The following is a 25,016-nucleotide window of genomic DNA, read 5'->3' on the forward strand; positions in this document are numbered from 1 at the left end:
ACAAAACAATAACATCCATATTGCTATGAAAGAAGTACTTTCAGCAAAATAACTCACCTGAGCAAGAATGCAGGCCCATTCAATGCCTCAAAAACAATATAAGGTTATCATCAATGATCATCAAGGCACTGTATGATATAGACTAAACTCTATTTGCTTTGGTGTAAAACATTTCTTGCTAGGAAAATGTTTTTAATAGAAAATATTTGTGGCAAGAACAACCAGCCAAGAACCCTCAAATGAGTCGATAAACAGTAGTATTTGTAGTAACCAAGGTGGTACTTTCAGTGTGATTTTTTGTTGACCATGAAAATGTTTTCCATTGAATAGCAATTTTCTGTTACACCAAACATAGGAAACCATGGAAAACATTTACAATATAAAGTTTTACATGAAAACAAATAAAGCTAGGGTTTCTAAAAACATGTCATCTGTGCTGTAAATTTATAAAGCAGCCTCTACTAGCTTTGCACCTTGAACTATGGTATCTGAGTATAAAAATGGTTGCAAAGACTGTTTAATCCACTCAATGGAGTCAATGCTATTGGATTCCAATCTAAGGGCACTGAGTACTCCCATTCTGCCAAGAACTAAAGATCATCATTAATTCACTGTGGAACTCAAACAAAGCCACAACCATTTCAAGGAACCTACTAATAACCCAAACAAGAAGCTTGTAACAAACATCAAATATGTAATGGAAGCAACTCATAAGATACCTCAAAAGGGTATTTGAAAAACCCCAATGTGATTCAACTGCAAAATAAAGTAAAACTGTGAATATAATTTTTGCTCAAAAAAAAAATAGGTCCTACCTAGCGAGCAGAAACTACAATACTAGTCCAAAACATCTACATTTATTAATCAAACATGGCTTCTGAAATTTGTTAGTCTCTTCTCTTCCATTCTATGCTTCTCTTCACCTATTCAAGCAGTGTATAAAGTGCTTTTAGATTACAAATATGTAATTTTCAAGTGGAAATATTTCAGCATTGAATATTTTCTAGGGAACCTATTTATTAGGGACCTTGGATGGATCATATCCACCAATTTTTTTGTCTTCAATTAATTCCCCAGAACAAGGTAATACAACTTTTATAAGAAACTTCATTTATCAAAAAATTGAATCATATTCCTAATAACTCAAGATGCATCAACCAACAAACATATCTATAACATGGCATAATCACTCTCTTGATGAAAGCTTTATACATTTGCTAAAGGATTGTAAGAAGATATGAATGGACTAATTATCTAGTAAGTCTAAAAGTAAATGAATTCCACCCACACAAACATATGTAGAATGGAGATAAGAAAGAATGTGAGCCCAAGATCAAATCACAGACCAAAAAGGCCAAATGTGAAGTGAAATGATTTGTCTTGAGTTCAAGAGGTATTCAATCATTGGTAGAGTAAGAGAATGGAAAAATACCAAAATTTCTAACCCAACAAATTAAGGAAGACATTAATACTTTATTAGTTATGTTGTACAAGACAGGGAAAACAATATCATGAGAGCAGAACTATAAATTGCAGAGCACAGAATGCAGATCTACTCATTTTACCAAATTGAGCCTATCAAAGAATCATTTGTAAGAATAATAATAGAAAATAGAAACTGCTTAAACATGTCATGCATATTTATATAATACAAAAACCAGTGAAAACATAAAATATAATAGCATTATGGAAAATTACAACCAGCAGAATAAATTCTGAATTCTCACAAATTTAAATAAAAAAGGAATCAATGATAAGGAACTACCAAAAAGGATAAGGAACAAAAACCAAAAAAGCATTAGGAAACTAGAGTTTTACTAGGTCTCACTTCCTACCCCGCAATCCGGTAGTGTCAAATGGGAGAACCCATAGTCTCACTTACACTCAACACCTGCTTCGGCAGCCCGACGAGGCTTGCTTTTCCGCCTGCTTCCATTAAGCCGAAATCCATTAGACTTAATTGAATCATCAGTGCTTGATCGGGTTCCATTACCGTTTTCCTCCTTGACAGAATCTGCCTTCTCTTTTAGATGTGAGTTTCGCTTCCTCTTCTTTCCATTCTCTGTTGCAGAAGGACTCTTTATTTCTTTGCTTGGAGTACCAGATTTTGCATTCTCACTGTCTTCCTCCTCTATTTTTTCAACTTCTTCTTCATCAATTTCATCCTTCAGTGGTTTTTGTGGTCTTCCCCTCCTCTTCTGTGCAGGAATTTTCTCTTCCTCACCACTTCCACCATCCTCATGATTGGTAACAGTTAACTTCTTCCCCTTTCCTCTACCCCTACCCATATTTTTAGAACCACGAAAGAATAACTCATACAAATGAAGCAGATTTCTGCCAGACCAAAAAAAAAAACACATACAAAGGAGTCAATATAGCTAAGATGAACTTTTAGGAATATACACAATCTAATCAATAAATGTATAATAAACTTCTGATGAATTTGGACATATCCAAAAAATGTAATAATCTTATCATTCCATCATTTTTTTTTTTTTTGTGAAGAAAATTAAACAAAAAGATATGCATAGAGGCATACAAATAAACAGATAGTGAAACATAATAGCAGGTCCCAGAAATGAGCAATGCCATAAATGTACCAAATAGCAACCAGCACACAACACTAGCTTTCAATAACAAAAACTTATGGTACATTCAAGCATCTTCCAAATGAATCCATACTGTCATTCATGGCATTTGCAATAAACAGTTCCCTCATCCATAAAGGACTACTTCGAGGAATCGAAAAGAATATGGGGTATTACTTTTCTCTTATATAGAATAAATTAAGATGATAAAAATTTTGAACTAGAGCACCTCCTTCCAGCATAAGAACAGGATACAAGGAGAGGTAATGACCCCATTGAATGCAGGTGTAACTAACCAATAAACCCAATCCCCACTCCCCCCAACAAAAAAACAAAAGAGAAAGGGTGATGCTAACTCCATTCACTTCAATGTCCCTGTAGTAGATATTGTGTTTTCACCATGCTTCTTCAAATATAGAAAACAAACAACCAAAAAAAGAAAGCTGTATAAGTAGCTGGTTAACCCACCCTTACTAGTAAAGGGGCAGCTAGTTGCAGCACAGAATGTACCAGTGAATAAGGAAAGCAGATTGAGATAATTAATGATGGATGGATGTTGGAGAAACAAAATTTTCGGTGCCTTGCCATTGTCTACTTTGCCAGAGACTGCAAATGATGGAAATCCTATCAATAAAGAAGAGATATAGCCATTGCCACTCAATTCAATCTGGATTAATGATAGGGCAGGTTTAATCTCATTATAAATTGAAACAATAGCTTATGAGCTGCATATGAACTGTATAAAACTAATATCTGAATACAAAACTTCTTTGCTCTCCATTTGGTTGCCAAAAAAAAAAAAAATGGAAAACCAGTTTTTTTTAATCACTGCTTGCTGTTGTTTTTGTTTCCAAAAGATGAACTGGAGCAAGCTTAACAGTGTATTTAGTACATACAAGAAGAGGTTTGTTCTCTAAGGTCAAAATTTGTGAAAAACTCAAAATTGATAAATACCACTTATGGTTTTCTGTATTCTCATTAAAACAGCCACAGCCTACAGAAGATTTTCCTTTTACAAAAGTCAATTAGAAAATGAAAAACAAACAATAAAACTTCTGCTTTTTCAGCTACAAACTAAATAATTTGTATCAGTTTACTCTCAAAACATTAAAGCACAAGAACATAAATCATATGGAAACTAAAAATCTAGAAGAAAAGTAACATACCTACAAAGACTCACTTAGGGAAAAATAAACACTAGAAATTATTGTATCCCGAAAATCAAAGAATCAAAAAATAAGCTTTGATAACAAAGCAAAATCTCCAAAACCAGGAAAGTAAAGATCCAAAACAAAACATGAACTTGATGGAACCCAAATAAATCAAACATAAGACAATCAGTTTTTCAACTTTCAAACCCCAGAAATAGCAAGAATAAAAGCAATATATGGCACAACAGAGAAACACAAATATTTCAACCAGAAAACCAACATATATATATATAGAGAGAGAGGAGAGATGAAATGATACTAACCAGGTTTGAAAAAAAGCTTCTTTGCATCTTCAGCATGAAATCCATCACTTTGAATCTGTTTAAACACCCATATAAACTTAAAAAGAGAGCAAGACCCAGATGGGTTTTTTGTCTTGCAACAGTGAAGCTGAGGAAAAAAAAGGATTTTTAATGGAAAAAACTATGATCTGAGGGTGAAATATTGGATACCCAGATCAAGAAACATTGAGATTCGAATAGAATAAGGATTAGAATATAAGGTACAGCATGTTGGCTCCTCTCAAATAAATTGTCCAAAAAATGAAACAGAGAAGAATGCTTCACAGAGAGAGAGAGATGAGAGCTGAGAGCTGAATAGATATTTGTTGTTGATTGGCTTTGTAGGCTGTGTGTGACTCTCTCTCTCTCTCTCTGTAGTGTGTACTGAGATACGCGTGTAAGAAATTGAAAACAAAGGGGGTGTTTTGGTAAATGAGTGAGATTCGGAAGTAAGCAATGCCCTCCAAAGAGCTATAAATTGCTGAACTCTCAACTCAAGTTTAAAGGGTCTTCGTTGTTGTGTGGATCTAAAACTGAACACAGTAATTAGGTAAAAATGTCAAACTACAAACTAAAAAGTACTAACTTTGATGCCATATGTCTCCATAAATGAAACCTAACGACATCAATTTGTAACTACTTTAGGCACGCAAAGGACACCAATAACTTGAATTTTAAGTGTTCCAAATTGATTTCAACAATTATGAGTTTATCTTTTTTTTTTTTTTTTGGATTGTTTGTAAATGTAACATTTTTAGATGAAGATAAGTAGCTATATAATTTAATTATCTTCAAAAATTTTGTTATGTAATTAAATATTTTCCCATGTTAAGCTTGCTCTCTTCAATTGTCTGGCTATTTCAATCTTTGGCTTCTAATACATTAGTTTCAAAAGTTAATATTGTGTGTAATAACCCTTGGCTCCAAGGAGGAAACCACCCTTGGACTAGGGGGTAATGGCCCCCTTAGATTTTTTTTTTTTTAATATTATTATATATATGTGTACTAATTTTAACAATTTTTTTTATAAGATTACATTTTGTTTTCCTTTAACAATATCATTGATTCTTTTAAGAGTAATGCTATACTTACAAAAAATTTTATAACATTTTTATAAATTGTTTTGGTAGCAAATTTTTATTAGTTCACATATAGGCATACCACTCACATCTTTTTTTACTTATCAGTAACCACTTATCACATTAGTAATTTATTAAAAAAAAAAAACTTGCAATTTTAGCATTTTCCTCATTTTAGTGACCATAAAAGAATTTATAAATCTAAAATAAAATATACAAGCAAAAAAAAACATAGCTCAACAACAAAAATTACTAGTAAAACTAAAAACAAAATTAAGCTTAATTAACTAATTATATTCAAAATAAATAACCCTGCTCTTTAAAAATTTCGAAACAAAAATAATTTTGTTCTTACCCATAAAAAAAAAAAAAAAAAAAAAAAAAAAAAAAAAAAAAACCTCAACAGCTAAATAGTAGAATCAAAGGTTGAAATTGCCACACACAACCAACAGTAAAACTGCCCCTCTTAACTCAAAGTTCTGGCTCCGTCCCTGCTTGGCTCATTACTATCTTTTCTTTTTTTGATACAAGATAGAAATTCTACTCTAACCTAATCTAAATATATATGTGTGTGAAACTCCCTTCTGAAAACTTAAACCCCGACTCTTGTCCCCCACATCCCACAAACACTTATATTTGTGGAGTAACCACCACAACCCCATAAGTCTTTTTATTATTATTATTATTTGTTTATGCATGCCTTGTTAAAAGTCTTTTAATCAATTTTTAACAAATAAGTAAATAAACTTTCAAGTTTTAACCCAAAAAAAAAAGTTAAAAAAAAAAAAAAAAAAACTACATCCTAATGCACTCAGAAACAAAACTTATTATAAGTCGATAAAAGTCTTAAGTTAAATTACAAATAACTTTGCCGAAAATTCAATTCAGTCTTATAGCTTATGATTTTTTTTTCATTACAATTTTATTACTTTCTTTTGTATTTAGTGTAGTGCGTTCATCCTTTTCCTTTACAATGAGTTATTAAGTGTCTAAAATATAATACTTGTTTGCTAGTGTTTTTTATCTCAAAAACAACATTGTTTTAGGGGTAGTTAACAGCCACCCACTTAATGGAGTGGATCAAATCACAAATGTTGAATAAAAGTCAAAGTTATAGGACTAAAAAGAATAAATCAAAAATTACAGGATTAGATTAAATTTTGGATAAAATTAAAAAAAAAAATGTTATTTGTAATTTAGCTCTATTATTATTATTATTATTATTATTATTATTATCATTATTATTATAAAAGATCCAAAGTCTTTTTAGTGATTTTTTTTTTTTGAAAAATCCAAATTATAATATATTTTTACAAGCTTTTGAAACTTAATTTCATGAATACTTTGAGTCACATAATTAATGTATATAAACAAGGATAATATATCAATGGCTATGGGTTATGTCTAACTTATTGGTCCCCCATTCACTTGTGAAAAATGTTTTCCTTTTTTTAAGAGAAAGATTGGATATTGCTATAAATAATAAATAAATAAATGGATTCACTTGTATTATTGCGGCCACCTTGATGTGCTAACAGATAAAGGGTGGTGCTTCTCAGAAACAAGAAGAGAAAAATTAAAAGATTGATCTTGTTTTTGTATATATAAGATTAATGTAGCTATTCTTAATTAGGCTTAGAGGAGAAAAAATGGAATTGGATGAAGAGAGAGAGGTGGGTTTGTAATCCTTATCTATTCCAACAACATTTACTTTGCACAACAAATCTACCCTTATTTTATGCCTACCTCCTTGTCTACCTCACTAAAGTCAGGAATTTGATATTTACCAAAACCACTCACTGATACATTTGTCTTATTCTAAATAAATGTACCATCAACTATGACAATTCTATCTCTCAAAAAAAAAAAAAAAACTTTGACAATTCTAGTCAAGTTATGTATTCACGTCAGTCAAAAAAAAAAAAAGTTATGTATTCTCTCAAAAAATAGTCAATTTATGCAAAATTGATACTTCAAGGTATTTTAGAGCATTTATACTTTTGAATATTACACATTTCATGATATATATATATATATATATATATATGTAGAGAGAGAGAGAGAGAGAGGTTTTTGACCCTCTCTCAACTGAGTATTTATTTTATTTGATTTTTCTTAGGTAATCCTTGCATAGACCAAAGTTATCTATTTTCACCCACTAAATAAGTCAATTGTGAAAACAATATTGGCTTTGCCATATACATGGCACCCAGGAAGCTCGGGAAAGCCACCTCAAAAATCAAAATCAAATGCATATTCCATCTTGCATTTTTTGGTTTAACAGCTTAAGCACTTTGTTTGAGCCACTTGGAGATAATAAAAAAATGCTTGGTTTTTTAGTTAGCCACTAGTTTTTCTAGAGTAATTCTTAGTCAATTTTTTTTTTTTTTGAGACCTAATCCTTATTCAACTTAAGAGATGGCATTACCATTTTTTATTTCCTCATCGATAAGATTTTTAATTTAAGACTCACCCTATCTGTTTTTGTTTTACTTGATAATAAATATGAATTTAGAACTCACTGTAAGTTACAACTATGCTGTATATAATAAGGCCCACAGTTCCACTTTTCTTTATTTTTTTTTATTTTTATTTTTTTTGCAAAAGTATGTTGTCAACTTAATTAGCTGAACTATGTCTATGCCGCGTGAAAAACAAAATAAACTATGAAAAATAACACCACCTAACTAAGTGGAAATATTAATGTATGACAGCCACCTTCGAGACAGGATTGATTATGGTAGTAACTTCGGCTCTATTTGGTAGACTATTTGAGCAACATATTTTTAGTGTTTAAACAACATATCACACATTTTCATACACTTTTTTACCTACATGTATTTCAAAAAACTACAAATAACATTATTCAAACTCCTCTATCAAATAAGTCATTCATTTTTTAAAATATTGGTAATTATTTATGGAAAATGCTAACGAGTGCTCTTAAGGCACTGGTTAAGAATCCAGTTAAAGAAAGTTTTTATGAAAAAATAAAAGAAAACAATTAATATTTTGACAGTATTTTTTATTTCCCATAAAAGTGATGTCAAAACTTTCCTAAAATAGATTGTTAACTAATGCTCTAAGGGCACTTGTTAGCATGATCCATTATTTATTTATTTTTTTGTGGGGTCAGAAAGGATAAGAAAGAAAGAAGATTCAAATCAACGTTTTTGACTTGCTTGAAGTTTCAAATGCAAGCCCATTGTTTTTGTAACTTTGTGTTTTCAGCTTTTCATTGAAAGGATAGCGATTTGAAAGTCATCTGGTTAAATTTTTATCTGCTCATACAGGTTACTCTTCATGTAAACTAGTACATTGTTTTTGGGTGGTCCATCATCAAAATTGTCCTTCACATATGAATTTCTTGAAACATTTTTTTGTTGTTGTGTACAATGTTCCAGACCACTGTGACTACATGGACCCCCAGACCACAACCCAGGGTATGGGAGGCACAGTGTGGGTGTAAATAATTGTTCCAAGATATTGTAATTTAGATTTTATCTTCTCTTTTTTTTTTCTTTTTTTTTTTTGAGAAATTAGATTTTATCTTTCTAAAAGTACACATAGTACTATGTTAGGATTTCTTCCTTTAATTCTTTGCTTCCCTCTTTAAAAGAAGACCCTTTTTTTTTTTTTTTACTTATTACTAATGGGTCACAATATTGGAAATGGTGTTGGAGGGTCCTTGGGTTCCATCCCTTCCCAGTTTCAAACCCACTCTGCTCTTATTTTTCTCCACAACATATAGTCCTTATTGAAAAGTGTCGGTTTTTTTTTTTTTTTTTTTTTTTTTTTTTTTTTTTTTTTAAGATGGAATAATCTATCTATTTGACAAATTTTGCTCGTTAAATTAATTTCATGGGCTATAACCATCTCAGTTATATAAGAGTCTTGTGGTTTTACTAATTGACACCTCTTATTTTCAATAAAGACATGTATAGTTTAAATCCTCCCAACTCAAATTATTTTTGTAGAAAGACAAAAATGTGTTTTGTGATAGCAAAAGTTCTTATATCACCATAAAAAATAAAAAATAAAAAGTTTCTTATATCACGGTATCATTTATTGGGATACCATAAATATTTGTATCACTTCTTCTATGATAACAAACTTCAACCTCATTTACATGGCTCTCACTTATGAGCATCCTTTAAACCTTAAAAGAACTATCAAACTATTTTTCTTCTAAGAGTTTTTCCTTCTTTGGACCCTTGGCCAAAACCACACAATTCTTGGATATATGGTCTATATATAGGATTTTAAATTCTATTCTTTGGTAGATAAGATATATATTAATTTTTTTTTGTAAAAATAAATTATTTCTTTGACCAAAAGTAAATAAATCCTTTCATATAAAAAGAGACGTCATGTTAATGGGTGTCATTGTGCACTCATAAAGGTTGAATTTTTTAGTACAGTAAATTGGTTTTTTTTGGGAGTTAAGCCACTTTCAATTTAAATGATATTTGTTTATTAGCTTTTGTTACTTCCTAATGCAAGTGGGATTTGTTCGAAACTTCCTTTGACTAGTGCATAAGAACACCATTTAATAAAAACCAAAAAAAGTAATCAAGTTTTCCTTTATACACTAAAAAGAGTCAAATATACACTAATAAGCGTATGAATGGTCTCAGTACCATTGACAATATCCAACATATTGTTTTCTGTGTACTTTTTTTTTTCTTTTTCAAGTGAAGTTCTCAATTCGTTTTGAAAAAAAAAAAACCGACAAAAGAAATTACAAAGGGACGAATGAATGGGACAATTGCATGTATAGGACACAAGATGCTGGACCATTCTTAGTGCTTTTTTAAGTTTTCTTCTTTCTTCATTTTGGGTGACCAATAAAATCAAAAGTCCTTCATCTATTTAACGTCGGGCAGGTTACCTTGTGCTAAAAGAAAATTTCTCAAGGATTTATACGCCACTCACGGGTCAATCCATAGCTGTATATGTACTAATGCTCCGTTTATTTTGACCAAAAGCATCTCAACCCCTCCTACCTTTTCTTATGCCAATACTACTTGCCAAAGCATGGTCGGTACTAAGACTATCTTGGTTGTCACCACCACACTAGCTTCAACCTTATCACTACCGTCAGTCACTATTGCCACTCTCATCACCATCACCATCACCATCACCACTGCCTCAGCTTCGACCATCCTACACTGTTGCCATTGCCAAAACCATCTTGTGCAGAAACAAATGGAGTGCTAATCCCAAGCCTGAGTTTGAGAAGATAAATCCAAGTTTTGGCCAAACCCAATTTGATTTCCCCCTACTATACCATAAATATACCATAAAAAGACAAGTTACAATCAAGATTCCTTGTGATCACTTACATAGCGCCACGTGTTAGGATTAGCACACATCCTTGCAACCTATATTCATATCAAATCCAACCCAATCCATACAAATCTAGATATCACAAGAAAAAAGCTAGCCGCATATGCATTATACTGACTAGAATCTTTATAATCACTTATATATTCAGATTCAACCTAGTACATGCCCACACAACTCAACACTCATATTCAATCTAATAGCATCTAGACAAAGCCAAGGTATAACTAGTATGCTCTAGTACAAGCACCATAAGTTAATTTCCACATAATTAGGAGACAACTTATGACAACTCAAGGTATGAATCAAAACTTAGTCATGGAGAAAACAAGGCACTAAATCTGTGTCCCTGTGTCCCTAAGTTTATCAAAAAAATCTGTGTCCCTAAGGGTATGTTCGGAACAGAGGGATATGGATTTAGTTCTGGTCACCTTCCCTTCTTAGTTCCTGTCTTCTCCCTCCATTTCCTTCCATCCAAGCATAATGTAAAATTTTCAATTTCATGCCACTGTCAAGAAATGTCGTGTTTTCAACAGAACACCACGCAGAAGGAACTGATTTCAAACCCGTGCCAAGAAAACTTGTGGGGGGGGTTGGGGGAGCACCAATACTATATAGAAAGAAAGAAACTATGCGTATTTTGGGTTGAAATATCACATAGATGACAGGCACAAAATGGTGTGAACATATATAGTTACATCATGACATAAATCCTACCAAGTAGTAGTTGCATCACAGATATGAACATCAGGGAATGTAGTTTCCTTCTACACTATGATGAATAATGAGTTAGTATCCATAAATGGTGTGGAAGAAAAAATGACACTCATGTAATGGCACAACTTCTTATCTGCACTCATCCAGACTCCAAAGAAACAGTTATACTCTTGTAAGCTTAAAACTAAAGTGTACAACTGTCAAAAAGCCTTCTGATTTCGAAAACAGGTATGCTGAGATCCCTAGTAAATTATTTTTGTCTCAATTCCTTTTTATACGTTTATGTCCCTGAAAAAATTTATATTCGAAGTCTACACTTGTTGAAATAATTTTCTTAGAAGGAAGAAGAAAAGTAAAAGAAAAAAAAGAATATGGTACTCAAATGGCAGCCCCACTAATTCTAATTGCTTAACCACCAAGTCCTGTAGAATCTAAATCTTTGGACTCTCCATCGTTTTTGTCCTTTTTGATCTTGTCTGCACATAAGAGAAAAATTATAAGATTCAGAGGAATGCCCAAGCCAAGAAAGGGAACATTAGTAAATTAATTGATACACATTTCCTTCTTTCTTAGAGATTATTGATTCTTCCTACAATTTCATTTGGGGGAAAAATTGAGGGTAATACCCATTGTCCATTGTTAATTCTTCTACTTGCTGCACAGAAAAGGTTAATGTGAAAGCAGTTCTCGGTGGTCAATATTTCAAATTTATTACCTAGATTTCTAACTTCTTTTTTGCTTCACCTTAGCTTTTCCAGTGTTCATATAATTTTATAAGTTATATAACTCTGACCTACGTCATATACAAATATATAGTTTCATTGGAAGTTTATAATCTCATTCATAATTTGAAAGGTAGAGCACATACCTGCTCCCATTTCAACTTCATCACTTTCGTTTCCCTCTCCAACAAACTCATTTCTTTTCTCTACCCAACTAAAACCAGGCTTCTTATGATTGTTACTTTCCTTCATCATCTTCCTTACATTCTCAACCTCTTCCCAATCACCAACAGCAGCATAAATATTTGAAAGTGTCACATAACCTCCAGGTTTCTTCAACTCCATCTTCAGAATATCCTGAGCCATCATTTTAGCCAGATCTTTTCTTCCATGGATTTTACAACCATTGAAGAAAGCTCCAACAATTGACTCTGGCACTTCCATTGGCATCTCCTTCACCAACTCATAACCTTCTACCATCCTCCCTGAACGACACAAAAGATCAACAACGCAAGCATAATGCTCTTTTCCAACCTCAATCCCATAACTCTCTTTCATGGACCTAAAAATCTTCAAACCTTCTTCTACTAAACCATTATGGCTGCATGCAGAAAGAATGCAAATAAAAGTCACTTCATTTGCCTGCATTCCTTCTTCTTGCATCCTCTCAAACAACTGTATTGACGATTCAACCATTCCATGCTTCCCATAGCAACCAATCATGGCATTCCAAGACGCGATATTCTTGACAGGAATCTTGTCAAAGACATTTTGAGCATTCTTCACACTGCCGCATTTCGAGTACATGTCAATAAGTGCACTAGCAACAAAGATATTAATATCAAGCCCCATCCTGTAGATCAATCCATGAATTTCTCTTCCTCTTTGCATTGAAACTGTCAATCCACATGCAGGGAGCAATCCTGTCACAGTCACAAGATTGGGTTTAATCCCTGAAACCAACATATCCCGAAACAACTTGAATGCTTCGCCAGCTTGCTGGCTTTGCACTAGACCCGAAATCATTGCATTCCAAGTGACCAAATCAGGAACCAACCTTTCTCTAGTCATTCTAGAGAAGAGCGCAAATGCTCCTTTAATATCTCCATCCCGAGCATAACCAGCTATCATCGCATTCCACGTGAAATAATTTGGTTCTAATCCTTCTAACTTCATCCTCTGAAACAAATCAAGAGCTTTTCCAGTCTTTCCTATATTACAATACCCACAAATCATAGAAGTCCAAGTAGCAACATCTCTCTTAACCATCCTATCAAACACCCTCTGAGCATAACAAACTCTTCCACATTTACAGTACATATCAATCAAAGCATTTGCCACTGACACCTCATCTACAAAACCCATCTTCTTCCCCACAGCATGAACTTCTTTCCCCTTCTTCACATCCATTAAGCCAACACACGCTTTCAACAGAATCGAAAAAGTGAACTTATTACCAACATTTCCCAGTTCTTGCATCAAACAAAAATACCCAATTGCCTCTTCATAATACCCATTAAACGCACAAGCCAATACCATCCAATTCAATGCGAAGACATTCGGGTTTTGAATTTTCTCGAACACCATCCGTGCAGAGCTCATGTCCCCACAACTTGCATACATCCCAACAAGCTTTGAGCTCATAGACAACACCTTCATGTCCATCCCACTAGTCAACAACATTGCATGAACTTGCTTGCCGGGTCGCAAAGCCTTCTCTTTCAGGCATTTATGCAAACACGTAGCGAACCAATTTGGGAACAAACCGAATGACTTCAGAGGCAGTGTTTTCATTATTTAATGAAGTGCCCTATGAACGCAGTTAGATAATCCAAACCCATGAATGTTTCATAACCCTCTTTTGTATATGAAGCTTGTGATTGACATGAGATTGAATCAAGGACTAAACAACAAGACCAGCGAGTGAGTGACATCAAGGGCAGGGTGTATGAATTATGATGTCAAACTATGTGAGTTAAACGGTGCAGGAGAGGAGAGGAGGAAACTGTTTTTTTTTTTTTTTTACCGAGGAGGAAACCGTTGATATATCTTTTTAAGTTCCAACTTGTAGGTTTTTTCAAAGGTATGTAGCCCCCATTGCCAAAGTCGAGTTCTAAATAAAAATCAGTTTAGCATACTCAATTCCAAGTTATTAGCTATGTAGTCCTTTTTGAAACTTGAGTTGCAGGTGAAAATAAACTTTAGCAAATTGAGTTCCAAGTTATTTATGTGTGTAGCCCTTTTAGAACTCGAGTTTACTACTTGGACTCAAGTTTAAAAATGGGCTACGTAACTAAATAATTTCGGATAGAAACTTTTCAATAATATTTTTCATAAAAATTGAATATTTGGCCAAAGATAAATTGCCTTCCTTTATACTGCTACTGAGAAATTGCTCACAATTCCTTTATTTTAGGACTGTAAAAAAGACTCACATGCTGGACCACTAATCATCAATGGTCCAATAAATTTTAAAAATTGTGGGTTTCAATCCTGGTCCCAAAATAGACTTGGACCAGACCAGACCGAACAGTAGGTATATAAGTTTTTTAATATTTGAGTGCAAGAATAGCTCCAATTGGAGTTGGGGGAAGCATATGAAGCAGAAATCTTTGGCCTTTAGAAAAGCTGTACAATGGGTTTTATCTATTTGGTAAAACTTAGGTTCAATTCCTGTTCCTTACCTATAGTATATTAGGTTTTTCAATTAAATTCAAATGCATAATTGTATTAAATTTAATTGTCATTAAAAAGATAACACTGTTTTATGCATTAGTACATATACTTTTCAGTTTATCATTTGATTTCTTCACTTTGCAGGTTTGTTCATTTTTTGATGTGTGTTTCTTTATTTCAAGTCCTGGAACAATGTCTAGTCCTAAGAGTGTGATCCACGGTAGCTTGGTTCTATAGGGCTGCACTGAAACTTACTATGTTAAAGATTAAAGAATTCAATCTAAGCTCAAGCAATGACTGTTTAACATATGCAATACAATTCCAAATAAGCTGTTCAAGTCACTGTCAATGCTTCCAGACCTTACGTTGATGTAAGGCTTTGGTTCTTTTTTTTTTTTTTTTTTTTAATGGTTCAGAATAAATTATTACGTTGCTTAAGTGATTATTAAGAGGAAGAGTGCCAAGTAGTTTAGATGTTCGTTCAATGCTATTTAAAGTGATTACCTTGGAAATTTGATCAGGTCATGCAATGCCACTGGAATTTTCTCTTGCAATGCAGAGATGAAATAATGGCTACAACTGGAGAAGGTCTTGAATGGATTAGGGAGATATGAGTGAAAGTGTCTGAAAAATTCAATATGCAACACCCTTTATCTATTTCTTTGGAGAGTTCATGGTTTAGTGAGAAAATGGTGACCTTAGAACAAGAACAATATCTTATATCAAGTTGCAAGGAACTTACTTTCTACAGAGATGAGGCGTATGAAATGGGGCAAAATCTCGGGAGACAAAAGTCTTAGCTAAGGGAAGAAAGCAGTACCTACGGAAGAGCTGCGTAATGGGTTCTATCATAATGGCTTATCAAAGAAACTCATCTGGTACATATACTTGCAAGTTATAGTGAATTTGTTCACTTCGCATATATTTGTTCCTTTGTTGCTGTGTTGTCTTTGTTTCAAGTATAGGACCAATGTCTAGTCCTAAGAGTGTGATTCAAATTTCAAAGCAGCCTTGTGTTTTGTTCTACAGGGCTCTGCTGCAACTTAATATGTTGAAGAAGTCAATCTAAGCTCGAGCAATGATTGTTCAACATATGCAATGAAAGTGGAAAATTAGTCTTTTGTTCAAGTCGAGGTCAATGCTTCAGGGCCTCAAGTTGATGAAAGGCTTTGCTTTTTTTTTTTTTTTGGTTCAGAATAAATTATTACATTGCTTATGAGACTATTAAAAGGAAGACTTAAAATGTAATGTCAATGTTCATTGCAAATGCTATTTAAAGTGATTACCTTGGAAATTTGATCAGGTCATTCAAATGAGATCTTCTTGCAATGCAGATAAATCAGTGACTACAACCGGTGAAGGTCTTGTATGGTTTGGGGAGATATGAGTAGAAGTGTCTGACAAATGCTAAGTAATTGTTTTATTTCTTTGCAGAATTTAGGCTTAGCGAGAAAATGGTGACCTTGGACCAAGAATAATATCTTATATCAAATTGCAGTGGATTCTAATGCTACTTGGGTAGTATAACTACGACTTTATATATATTATCAGAACTATGACTTTATTTGAAACATTTGTAATTGAATCAATCATGACTAAAAAAAAAGTGTCATTTTGTAGAGCTCTGATATGGTGCTTTACTAAATAGGACATGTAGCATCAATAAAAATATAACTAAAGATCTCAAGTGATAATTCACTAACATATTTGCTCGTTGTAGGAAAGATTTATAGTATCTTTGCTCCAGAAAACTCTCTTGCTATCCTCTGGATTTTGGGGAGTATTGTGTCTTAATTTTGCCACTAAACTTTTAAGCCCTTAAGCTTTCAGTTCAGTTTGATGTCCAAAATAATAAGATTTGAGGTTTTCTCTATACTACAATCTTTGTTGTAGCATAACAAACTCCGACTTCTAACCATGGCTTTTGCTCTATCACACCATATCCATTACTTGTTCCTTCTTTGGCTGCTTCCCCCTTCCACTTTGGCTCAAACTAATGCAAACAATAGCTTGGGATCTTATCTCACTGCTCTTGATGGTAACTCTTTCTAGAATTCACCATCTGGTGAGTTTGCTTTTGGATTCCGACCAATTTTTGCTATAAACTTTTTACTAGCTATATGGTTTGACAAAATCCCCAAAAAAACCATAATTTGGTCAGCCAATGGAAATAGTCTAGTCCAAAAAGGATCCAAAGTTGAGCTTACAACAAGTGGCCAGCTAGTTCTCTCTGACACAAATATGCAGCAGGTTTGGGCTACTGATGTTGATGTCAATGGAGTTAACTATGTATCCATGCTCAACACTGGGAACGTTGTGCTTGCAAGACAAGATTATGTCAACTTATGGGAAAGCTTTAACTCTCCAACTGACACCATATTGCCAACTCAGGTACTAAATCAAGACAGCATACTTGTTTCTCGTGTATCAGAAACAAATTAATCAATTGGGAACTTCCAATTTCTTCTACAATCCGATGGAGATCTTGTACTGTCCCTTTTTGATGTCACACTTAATTTTGTGAGAAGTATTGGGAAAGCAATACAATGGGTACTGGCATTCAGTTTCTTTTCAACCAATCTGGCAACATTTACATTATGGCAAGAAATGGAACTCTACTGGACCTTATATCAAAGAACCCAGTTTCAACAACAGATTTCTTTCAGAGAGGAACTTTAGATTATGATGGAATTTTTAGGCAATACATTTACCCCCAGGCCAATGGCACAAGTGCTGGAGGGTGGCTTCTGGCATGGTCAGATATATGCCAGGCCTTCTCACTATATGGTGGTGCAGCACCTTGTGGATTCAATAGCTATTGAACACTAGGTTATCATCAGGAACCAATCTGCAACTGTCTACCAGGTTATGCTTATCTGGATTCAGATAATAAGGTAAAAGGATGCAAGTAGAACTTTGCTCCACAAACTTGTGATGAAGGATTGGAGCAGTTAGATCAACATTTCTATATCACAGTCACAGAGTTGATTAACATGGATTGTCCACCCAATGACTATGATTATCAAATAGTCAGTGAGGATGCATGCAGAAATTCTTGCTCAAGTGATTGTTTTTGTGCCCTTGCCGTGTTCAGAGATGGGAAATGCTGGAAGAAAAAACCTCCTCTCTCAAATGGCTTTGTCAACCCCAGCATCGGAAGGAAAGGTCTTTTTCAAATTGAGGAACAATACAACTGTCACTCAATAATGTCCCGTAATGGAGCACTACTGTTTGGAAGTTCAGTATTAATGAACTTCATGCTACTGCTAGCAATTGTTATGGTCATTTCACGATTGATGCAAAAAAAGTAAAAAATGCTTCAAACCGGCTAAGTCATGCCATAAACCTGCCCATCAACGCCTGGGATGAACCTACGGAATTTCACTTACAAGGAGATAGAAGAAGCAACATATGGATTCAAGGAATATTGGGTAGTGGAGCTTCTGCAACAGTGTACAAATGTGTCCTAACAATAGATGATGAAAATTTCATTGCAGTCAAGCGCTTAGACAAGATTGTGAGAGAAGGTGAGCAAGAGTTCAAGACAGAAGTGAATGCAATGGGTCACACAAATCATAAAATTCTAGTTAATTTGCTAGGATTTTGTAATGAGGGCCAACATCAACTTCTAGTTTATGATTTCATGAGCAACGGCTCCCTATCAAGCTTCCCCTTTGGATCTTCAAGACCGAGCTGGTACCAAATAGTGCAAATTGCAATGGGAATTTCAAAGGGACTCCATTACTTGCATAAAGAGTGCAACACTCAGATTATACATTGTGACATCAAGCCTGAAAATATACTTTTGGGTGGCTCTTACACAGAAAGGATTTCTGACTTTGGATTAGCTAAGCTTTTGAAGATGTACCAGTCTCGAACCACAACAATGATAAGGGGAACCAAAGGTTACGTTGCCCCTGAGTGGTTCAGGAATAGACCTATCACACCAAAGGTGGACATTTACAGTTTTGGTGTCTTTTTGCTCGAGATCATCTGTTGTAGATTTAATGTCAAACCAAGTGTAGAGGATAAAAATCAAATACTACCGGTTGATTGGGCATATGATAAGTACAAAAAAGGGAGAATGGATCTGCTAGTGGAAAATGATGAGGAGAAAATGAATGACATGAAAAGGGTGGAGAAGTTTGTGACAATCTCTATCTGGTGTATTCAGAAGGATCCATTGCTAAGACCTTCCATGAAGAATGTTTTGCAAATGTTGGAAGATGCCACTGAAGTTTTAGTGCCCACATGTCCTTTTCCAACTTCTTCAGTACAGTCAGCTTATCAAAAATAAAAAATAAACTATTTCAGTATAATCAATTACCAATAGGTATGAATCAATGCATGTTCCTCACTAGTACTGAACCATGTTTGGTTGTACTATTTTAGTCTAGCACTTGAAGCATACTTAGGTGTACTGTTTTAGATACTAGCTTGTTTGTTTCAATGTAGAGATATGTAATCTCTTGTCAATTCAGTAATTTCTTAATGCAGCTGCATAAAAATTTTAGTCCCACTTATGGTTCAAATCAGCATTTTCCATTCCCAATTCTTTTCTAATTTCATTTTGGAATATTATGTATAGAATAGACAAAAAATGTCCCTCAAAAAAACAGATATCAATTGATAGCTTCTACTAATACACGAGTAAAAAATTTCACTTTCGGAGTCAATGAGTTATGCCTCAAGAGAAAGGCAGGGGAAGATTGAAACTAGTGATCTGAATTTTGTAAGGCTTAATCTCTTGCAGATTGTGCCACGTCTCGGGGTTGCACCTTTTTTTTCCATAAAAGAGAAGCAAAGACGCAAGGACAGCAAGTATTACTCATCATCATATCATAAATAAAACAAAAGATCATTTTACTACTATAAAGGATGACTGAGAACGAAGACTGTTTGATCATGATTCCTTCTCTCTCTACCATTTCATTCTTTATTTTTCTTTTTCAATTTTTGTACCTTTAATCCTTCTATACCCCATCTACAGATCCTTACATGGCATTGATGAATATTCCTAAATGTTAATATAATCTCTATATGGCATTACGTCATAAGGAAGTTTTACACAGGTGTAAGACAGTAGTTTTTGATTTTGCTAAGTTTAGCCAGATTTCATCTAAAAAGCCTTGACCGAAAATGACCTATACAGAAAAATATGTCGAAGATTGTGGCTTCAATTAGTTTTCGTGTCTAGTAGCCACTATTCATTGCCCTGGCCTTGTCAATCGGAGTTTTTTAAAATTGATAGAGGGATTCTGCATGCTACTCAATTTTTTAATCCATATGAATGATGGCATTAAGTTTTGGGTTTTGTATTAGTTTATTATGGTTCAATACTCAATAGAAAAGACAAATTTTTGCAGTATTAAAGGAAAACTTTATCTAGCTCCCCACCCCCCCCCCCCCCCCTCTTTTTTTTTTTTTTGATTCATTTTTTAAATAAAGAATTACTTGGGAGATACATATAATTATTATAAGTACATAATTCCTGGATGTTGACTTACCAAGCTAATTATGTTGACAATTATGCATGCATAAAAACTTAAAACAACTAGTGAAGTAATTTATATTAGAGGATTTAGAGTGAACTGCTAAATGAGGATGGACCACCTAGAGGAAATGAGACTTCAACAGCTCCTTCCATCATCTATACCACTTTCTTCATTGTTGGTCTTAGTGATGGATCCCCCTGAATGCACCATATTTCAATCATCACATAGTTCTCCACTCTCTTCAAGTCATCTATTGCTTCCTCATCATTCTCCACTAACAGAACCAGTTTCCTTTCGTTATAGCAATCATAAGCCCAGTCAGCTAGTATCATCCAATCCTCATCCTGTGCCTCTGCCTCAAAACTTTTTCTGCAGCAAATGAGCTCTGGCAACAAAATGCCAAATCTATAAACATCCACCCTAGCTGTAACAGGCATGTGTCTGAACCATTCTGGGGCAACATACCCTTTAGTTCCCCTAATACCTGTAGTAGTTCGAGTTTGGTCCATTTTCAAAATCTTGGCTAATCCAAAGTCTGAAATTCTAGCTGTAAAAGAGTCGTCCAAAAGGATGTTCTGTGGCTTAATATCACAACGTATGATCTGGGTGCTGCATTCTTCATGCAAGTAAAAGAGACCTCTTGCAGTTTCTAATGCAATTTGAATTCTTTGGTGCCAAAATGGTTGCGAAACCCCAAATAGAAAGCTTGCTAGAGAACCATTACACATGAATACATATACAAGAAGACGGTGCTACCCCTTGTTGCAAAATCCTAGCAGTTGGACCAAATTTCTGTGGTTTGTTCTGCCAATAGCACTCACTTCAGCTTTGAACTCCAGATCGCCTTCTTTCACCATATCATTCATCCTTTTAACTGCAACTAGTTTTCTGTCCTCATATTCTAGAACTCCTTTATAAAGTTTTGCAAAGGCACCCCTCCCCAGCTCTTCCCTGAACCCATTTGTGGCTCCTGTTAGTTCCTCATTAGTGTAACTTTGCAAATTCATGCCTGGCATGACTGGGTATGGTTTAAGGGCCTTTGGTTTCCAAGATTTGAAACGAAAAACAAGCAGAAAGGCAGCCAACAGGAAGAGTAAGTTCAGAAACACTGAGCTACTAAGGAGCACTGACACAATGAGTATCACAGTTGATTGATCTTTCTTCTTCAAATCTGCACCTAAAGGCTTCAAAGTAGAATTGTCCTTTCTTATTTTGATCAGAGCTTTTCCTTCAAAACTAGAATCCATCCTCCCATTTGAGAGAGGAATTTTCTCTTCCAACACGCCCCACTTTTGTAAACAGCAGCAGCGCAGAAGCAATCACCCAAGGTCCTGCACTAATCCTCATCTTGGCCTAGAAAGAATTCATAATCAGACAAGCCGGGCCAATCTGTATTTGGCATTGATTTCAAATAAAAAAGATCTGATTCTGGCAAGGCTTCATCACAACTTTGTGAAAGAAAGTTCTGTTTGCAACCTTTCATAGCATCCTCAGGATCAATGAAGGTGTATCCATCTGGGCATTGGCATTTTGGTCTATAACCGTCAAGCATGCAGTAGCTGTTATACCCAAAATTCCATTACCATACATGTTTAATGGCACAAAATTGCATATATTTGAAGGTATGAAGGTTGGCAAAGAAGACCAACTCCTAGACATTAAGCTGCTTTTTGGGTAGACATAATGCCTTAAAACACCATCATATTCCATGATTGCTCTTTGATAGAAGTCCTGCGTAGAACCAGGAATTTATGATATAACTATGCTTCCATTTCTTGTTGTAAAGATTATAGAGCCAGACTGGTTGAAGACCACCTTAAAGCCGCTGCCTATAGGTTCTTCTGGCCAATAATCAGCATAAGAATAATCCGTGGGGTAAGCTCTAGTTTGAAGCACAAGACTTCCATTCAATCTTAGTTGGAACTGGAACCTTCCATTAGAGTAATTCATTTCTGAGTAACGAGCAACAAGCTTGCTGCCCTGACTCATTGTCTGTGAAGGTAACATTGTGTCAGTTGGATGATCAAAACTCTGTCACAAAAGGCTAGAATCCTGGCTTGCCAGCACAAAGTTTCTGGTGTCAAGCATGTCTGCATAAGCAACTCCTGAACTGACAAAGTTAACTTTCCATATCTCAAGGCCTGCTGGGTCATTGAGTACAAATTTGCCATCTTTGGTAAGCTCTACTTTTGATCCTCCTGGCACAAGATTGTCTCCATTAGCTGACCAGACAATGGTTTTTTCAGGTAATTTGTTGAACCAGATGGCTAGTAGATATCCTCCCTTTCCAAATTGTGAGAAACCAAAAGCAAAGTCACCAGAAGGCGATGCCCAGTAAGAGTCTTTTTCCTGTGCAGTAAGGGATGAGCCCAGAGATTGGTTGCTGGAAGTTTGGGCAGTGGTGGAATATGGCAACAACAGAATAAGAAGCAACAAGGAGAGAAGATATGATAGTTGTAAACCCATAAGCTTTGTAGTATAAATGATAGACTCTATTATCACAAATATACTGGTAGAGGAAGCTCTGCATGTGGAACATTTTGTCAAAGTAAAGATGAACTTGAGCCCTTTGTTATGTTTTTTTTTTTTTTTTTTTTTGATAATCTGCAATAACATTAATTAAGAAAAGGAAATACAAGCTGGGTAATCCGCCTTACCAACAGACTCGATAGCTGGCGGAAGATTACCATTATGGAAAAAGGACTGACTGGAAGAAAGAGCAAATTTGGCAACTTCACGAGCTGCCGAATTGCCTGTTCTTCGAACCCTACTAAACTTAACAAAAGAAAAACTCAAAGCTAGACCACGAATGTTCTTGACTGTGAAGAATGACTTCTCTTTTCTGGGAAGTGGGAAATTATTACATGGTCTGGGACTACAAGGTGCTGACCTTGTAATTCCAACCAATTAGATGCTGAAGAAACCAAGACATCTGGTTTTCTTCATTTACTTTATGATGATTCAACGTTCTTAACTTCTTGTTGATATAATTGTTTCAATTATTTTATTTATTTATTTATTCATTTTTATGATTCTGTTTAAATTAATTCATGTAAAATTAAGTCCATAAGCACGAAAAATAAATTGCAGCAAGAATTTGACCCATTCTCTCAGATTGACTATTGAGAGAATACCAAAGTAAGATGGATTTGGTCACTGCCTCTAGACTTTTTATTTTAATATCCTGCACAATCATTTTGTCAAAAGAAAAAGGAAAACAAAGAAAGAAAGACAAATGAAAGGGTGGTGTCTATTTTATTTGCCGCTACAACTGGTGAAGTTCTTAAATGGATTAAGGAGATATGAGTCGAAGTGTCTGAAAGAATCCAAAATGCATCACCATTTTTCCGTTTGTTTGGAAAGTTCAGGTTTAGTGAGAAAATGGTGACCTTAGACCAAGAACAATATCTCATATCAAGTTGAAGTAGATTCAAGCATAACTATGACTTAACATTTATAAAATTGGTAATTATTTGTATCATGACTAAAAAAAGCGAGTTTCATTTGTAGAGTCTAACCTAGTTGATATGTTGCTTTACTAAATGGGACCGGTAGCATCAAAAAAAAAAAAAAAAAACACTAAAGATCTCATGTGATTATTTACTAATATATTTGCTCATTCGAAGTAAGATTTATAGTATCTTCGCTTCAGAAAACATTTTTGTTTTATTTATTTATTTATTTTTTATATTCATTTTTTTTTTTTGTTTTATTTGGATTTTGGGAATTGTCACATCTTAATTTTTTTGACACTATACTTTTATGCCGAAGTAGTATGGTGACTGATGACTACGTACATTATATAGGCTACTGAGATCAACAAATACATTTTCTACTGAAGAACATGAAATTTTGATCTTAATATATTTACCAAGTCAACTAGACTCTGCTCGTCAACTTTCTCACATCTTTGTTTTTTGATTACAGGAGCAGGACAAATTGACATCAGAGAGCTAGTAAGTCCATTGTCAAAGAAGTCTATATGAACTTGAGCTTATGCCCATTAGGATGAAGTCCTAACCTTTCAGTTGAGTGGTTCCACAATCCGTTTGAAAGCTTTCAGTTCAGTTTGATCCCTAAAAATAATAAGACTCTGGTTATCATACTGTATCCATTACTTGTTCCTTCTTTGGCTGCTTCCCCATTCACTTTGGCCAAACATATGCAAACATAAGCTTGCATCTAGTGAGTTTGCTTTTGGACCCTTTCTCAGGTTCATCAATTGGTGCTGTAGGCTTCACCATCCAGTATTTTCTGAATTCAGCTTCATGAAATTTTAGTCCCACTTATGGTTCAAATCAGCATTTTCCCTTCCCAATTCTGTTCTTATTTCATTTTGGAATATTATGTATAGAATATAGAAAAATGTCCCTCAAAGAAAGAAAAAGAAAAAAAAGATATCAATTGATAGCTTCTACTAATACAGATGCATAAAAAGTTCACTTTCAAAGTCAATGAATTTAGCCTCAAGAGAAGGGGAAGGAAAGATTGAAACTAGTGATCTCCATTTTCCAAGGTGTAATCTCTTGCAGATTGCACTATGTCTCAGGGTTGCACCGTTTTTTTGTCCATTAAAGACAAGCAAAGACGCTAGCACAGCAAGTATTACTCTTCGTATCATAAAAAAATTACAAAATATCATATTTCTAATATAAAGGATGACTAGGAACAAAGACTGTATGATCGTAATTCCTTTTCACCCTACCATTTCTTTCTTTATATAAAGAATTACTTGACACAGAATAGTTGTTTTATTGAGAAAATCTTGGGACATACAGATAATTATTATACATTCAAGTACGTATTTCCTGGATGTTACTTGACTTGCCAAGCTAATAATATTGAAAATTAAACATGCATAAAGACTTAAACAACTAGTGAAGTAATATATATTAGAGGAT

The 25,016-nt window shown here is 34.4% G+C and overlaps 3 protein-coding genes and 1 pseudogene across 8 annotated transcripts; 1 reads left to right on the forward strand and 3 right to left on the reverse strand.

Annotated features, from left to right (window-relative positions):
- Positions 1–1,619: 1,619 nt before the first annotated feature.
- LOC126718693 (uncharacterized) lies at positions 1,620–4,506 on the reverse strand. 6 transcript variants are annotated; one of them, XM_050421033.1, is made up of 3 exons: positions 4,063–4,506; positions 3,099–3,194; positions 1,620–2,334 (listed from the first exon to the last, which is right to left on the reverse strand). In XM_050421033.1, the coding sequence occupies exon 3, from the start codon at positions 2,286–2,288 to the stop codon at positions 1,875–1,877; it is 414 nt and encodes a 137-aa protein (XP_050276990.1). In that variant the 5' UTR covers positions 2,289–2,334; positions 3,099–3,194; positions 4,063–4,506; the 3' UTR covers positions 1,620–1,874. The 6 variants fall into 6 exon arrangements, with proteins under 6 accessions (XP_050276990.1, XP_050276983.1, XP_050276999.1 ...); XM_050421026.1 differs by having other exon boundaries at positions 3,063–3,194; XM_050421042.1 differs by having other exon boundaries at positions 3,099–3,212.
- A 6,865-nt stretch (positions 4,507–11,371) lies between these two features.
- Positions 11,372–14,228, reverse strand: LOC126718727 (pentatricopeptide repeat-containing protein At5g59600-like). Its single transcript, XM_050421054.1, has 2 exons — positions 12,091–14,228; positions 11,372–11,698 (listed from the first exon to the last, which is right to left on the reverse strand). The coding sequence occupies exons 1-2, from the start codon at positions 13,736–13,738 to the stop codon at positions 11,631–11,633; spliced, it is 1,716 nt and encodes a 571-aa protein (XP_050277011.1). The 5' UTR covers positions 13,739–14,228; the 3' UTR covers positions 11,372–11,630.
- Positions 14,229–17,985: 3,757 nt separating this feature from the next.
- On the forward strand, positions 17,986–18,917 carry LOC126712574 (G-type lectin S-receptor-like serine/threonine-protein kinase LECRK2; annotated as a pseudogene).
- A 2,534-nt stretch (positions 18,918–21,451) lies between these two features.
- LOC126712647 (G-type lectin S-receptor-like serine/threonine-protein kinase LECRK3) lies at positions 21,452–22,581 on the reverse strand. Its single transcript, XM_050412104.1, has 4 exons — positions 22,177–22,581; positions 21,931–22,107; positions 21,761–21,846; positions 21,452–21,674 (listed from the first exon to the last, which is right to left on the reverse strand). The coding sequence occupies exons 1-4, from the start codon at positions 22,579–22,581 to the stop codon at positions 21,452–21,454; spliced, it is 891 nt and encodes a 296-aa protein (XP_050268061.1).
- Positions 22,582–25,016: the final 2,435 nt, after the last annotated feature.

The sequence above is a fragment of the Quercus robur genome, chromosome 1 (genome assembly GCF_932294415.1).
Source record: "Quercus robur chromosome 1, dhQueRobu3.1, whole genome shotgun sequence".
In the NCBI taxonomy this organism is placed as follows: domain Eukaryota; kingdom Viridiplantae; phylum Streptophyta; class Magnoliopsida; order Fagales; family Fagaceae; genus Quercus; species Quercus robur.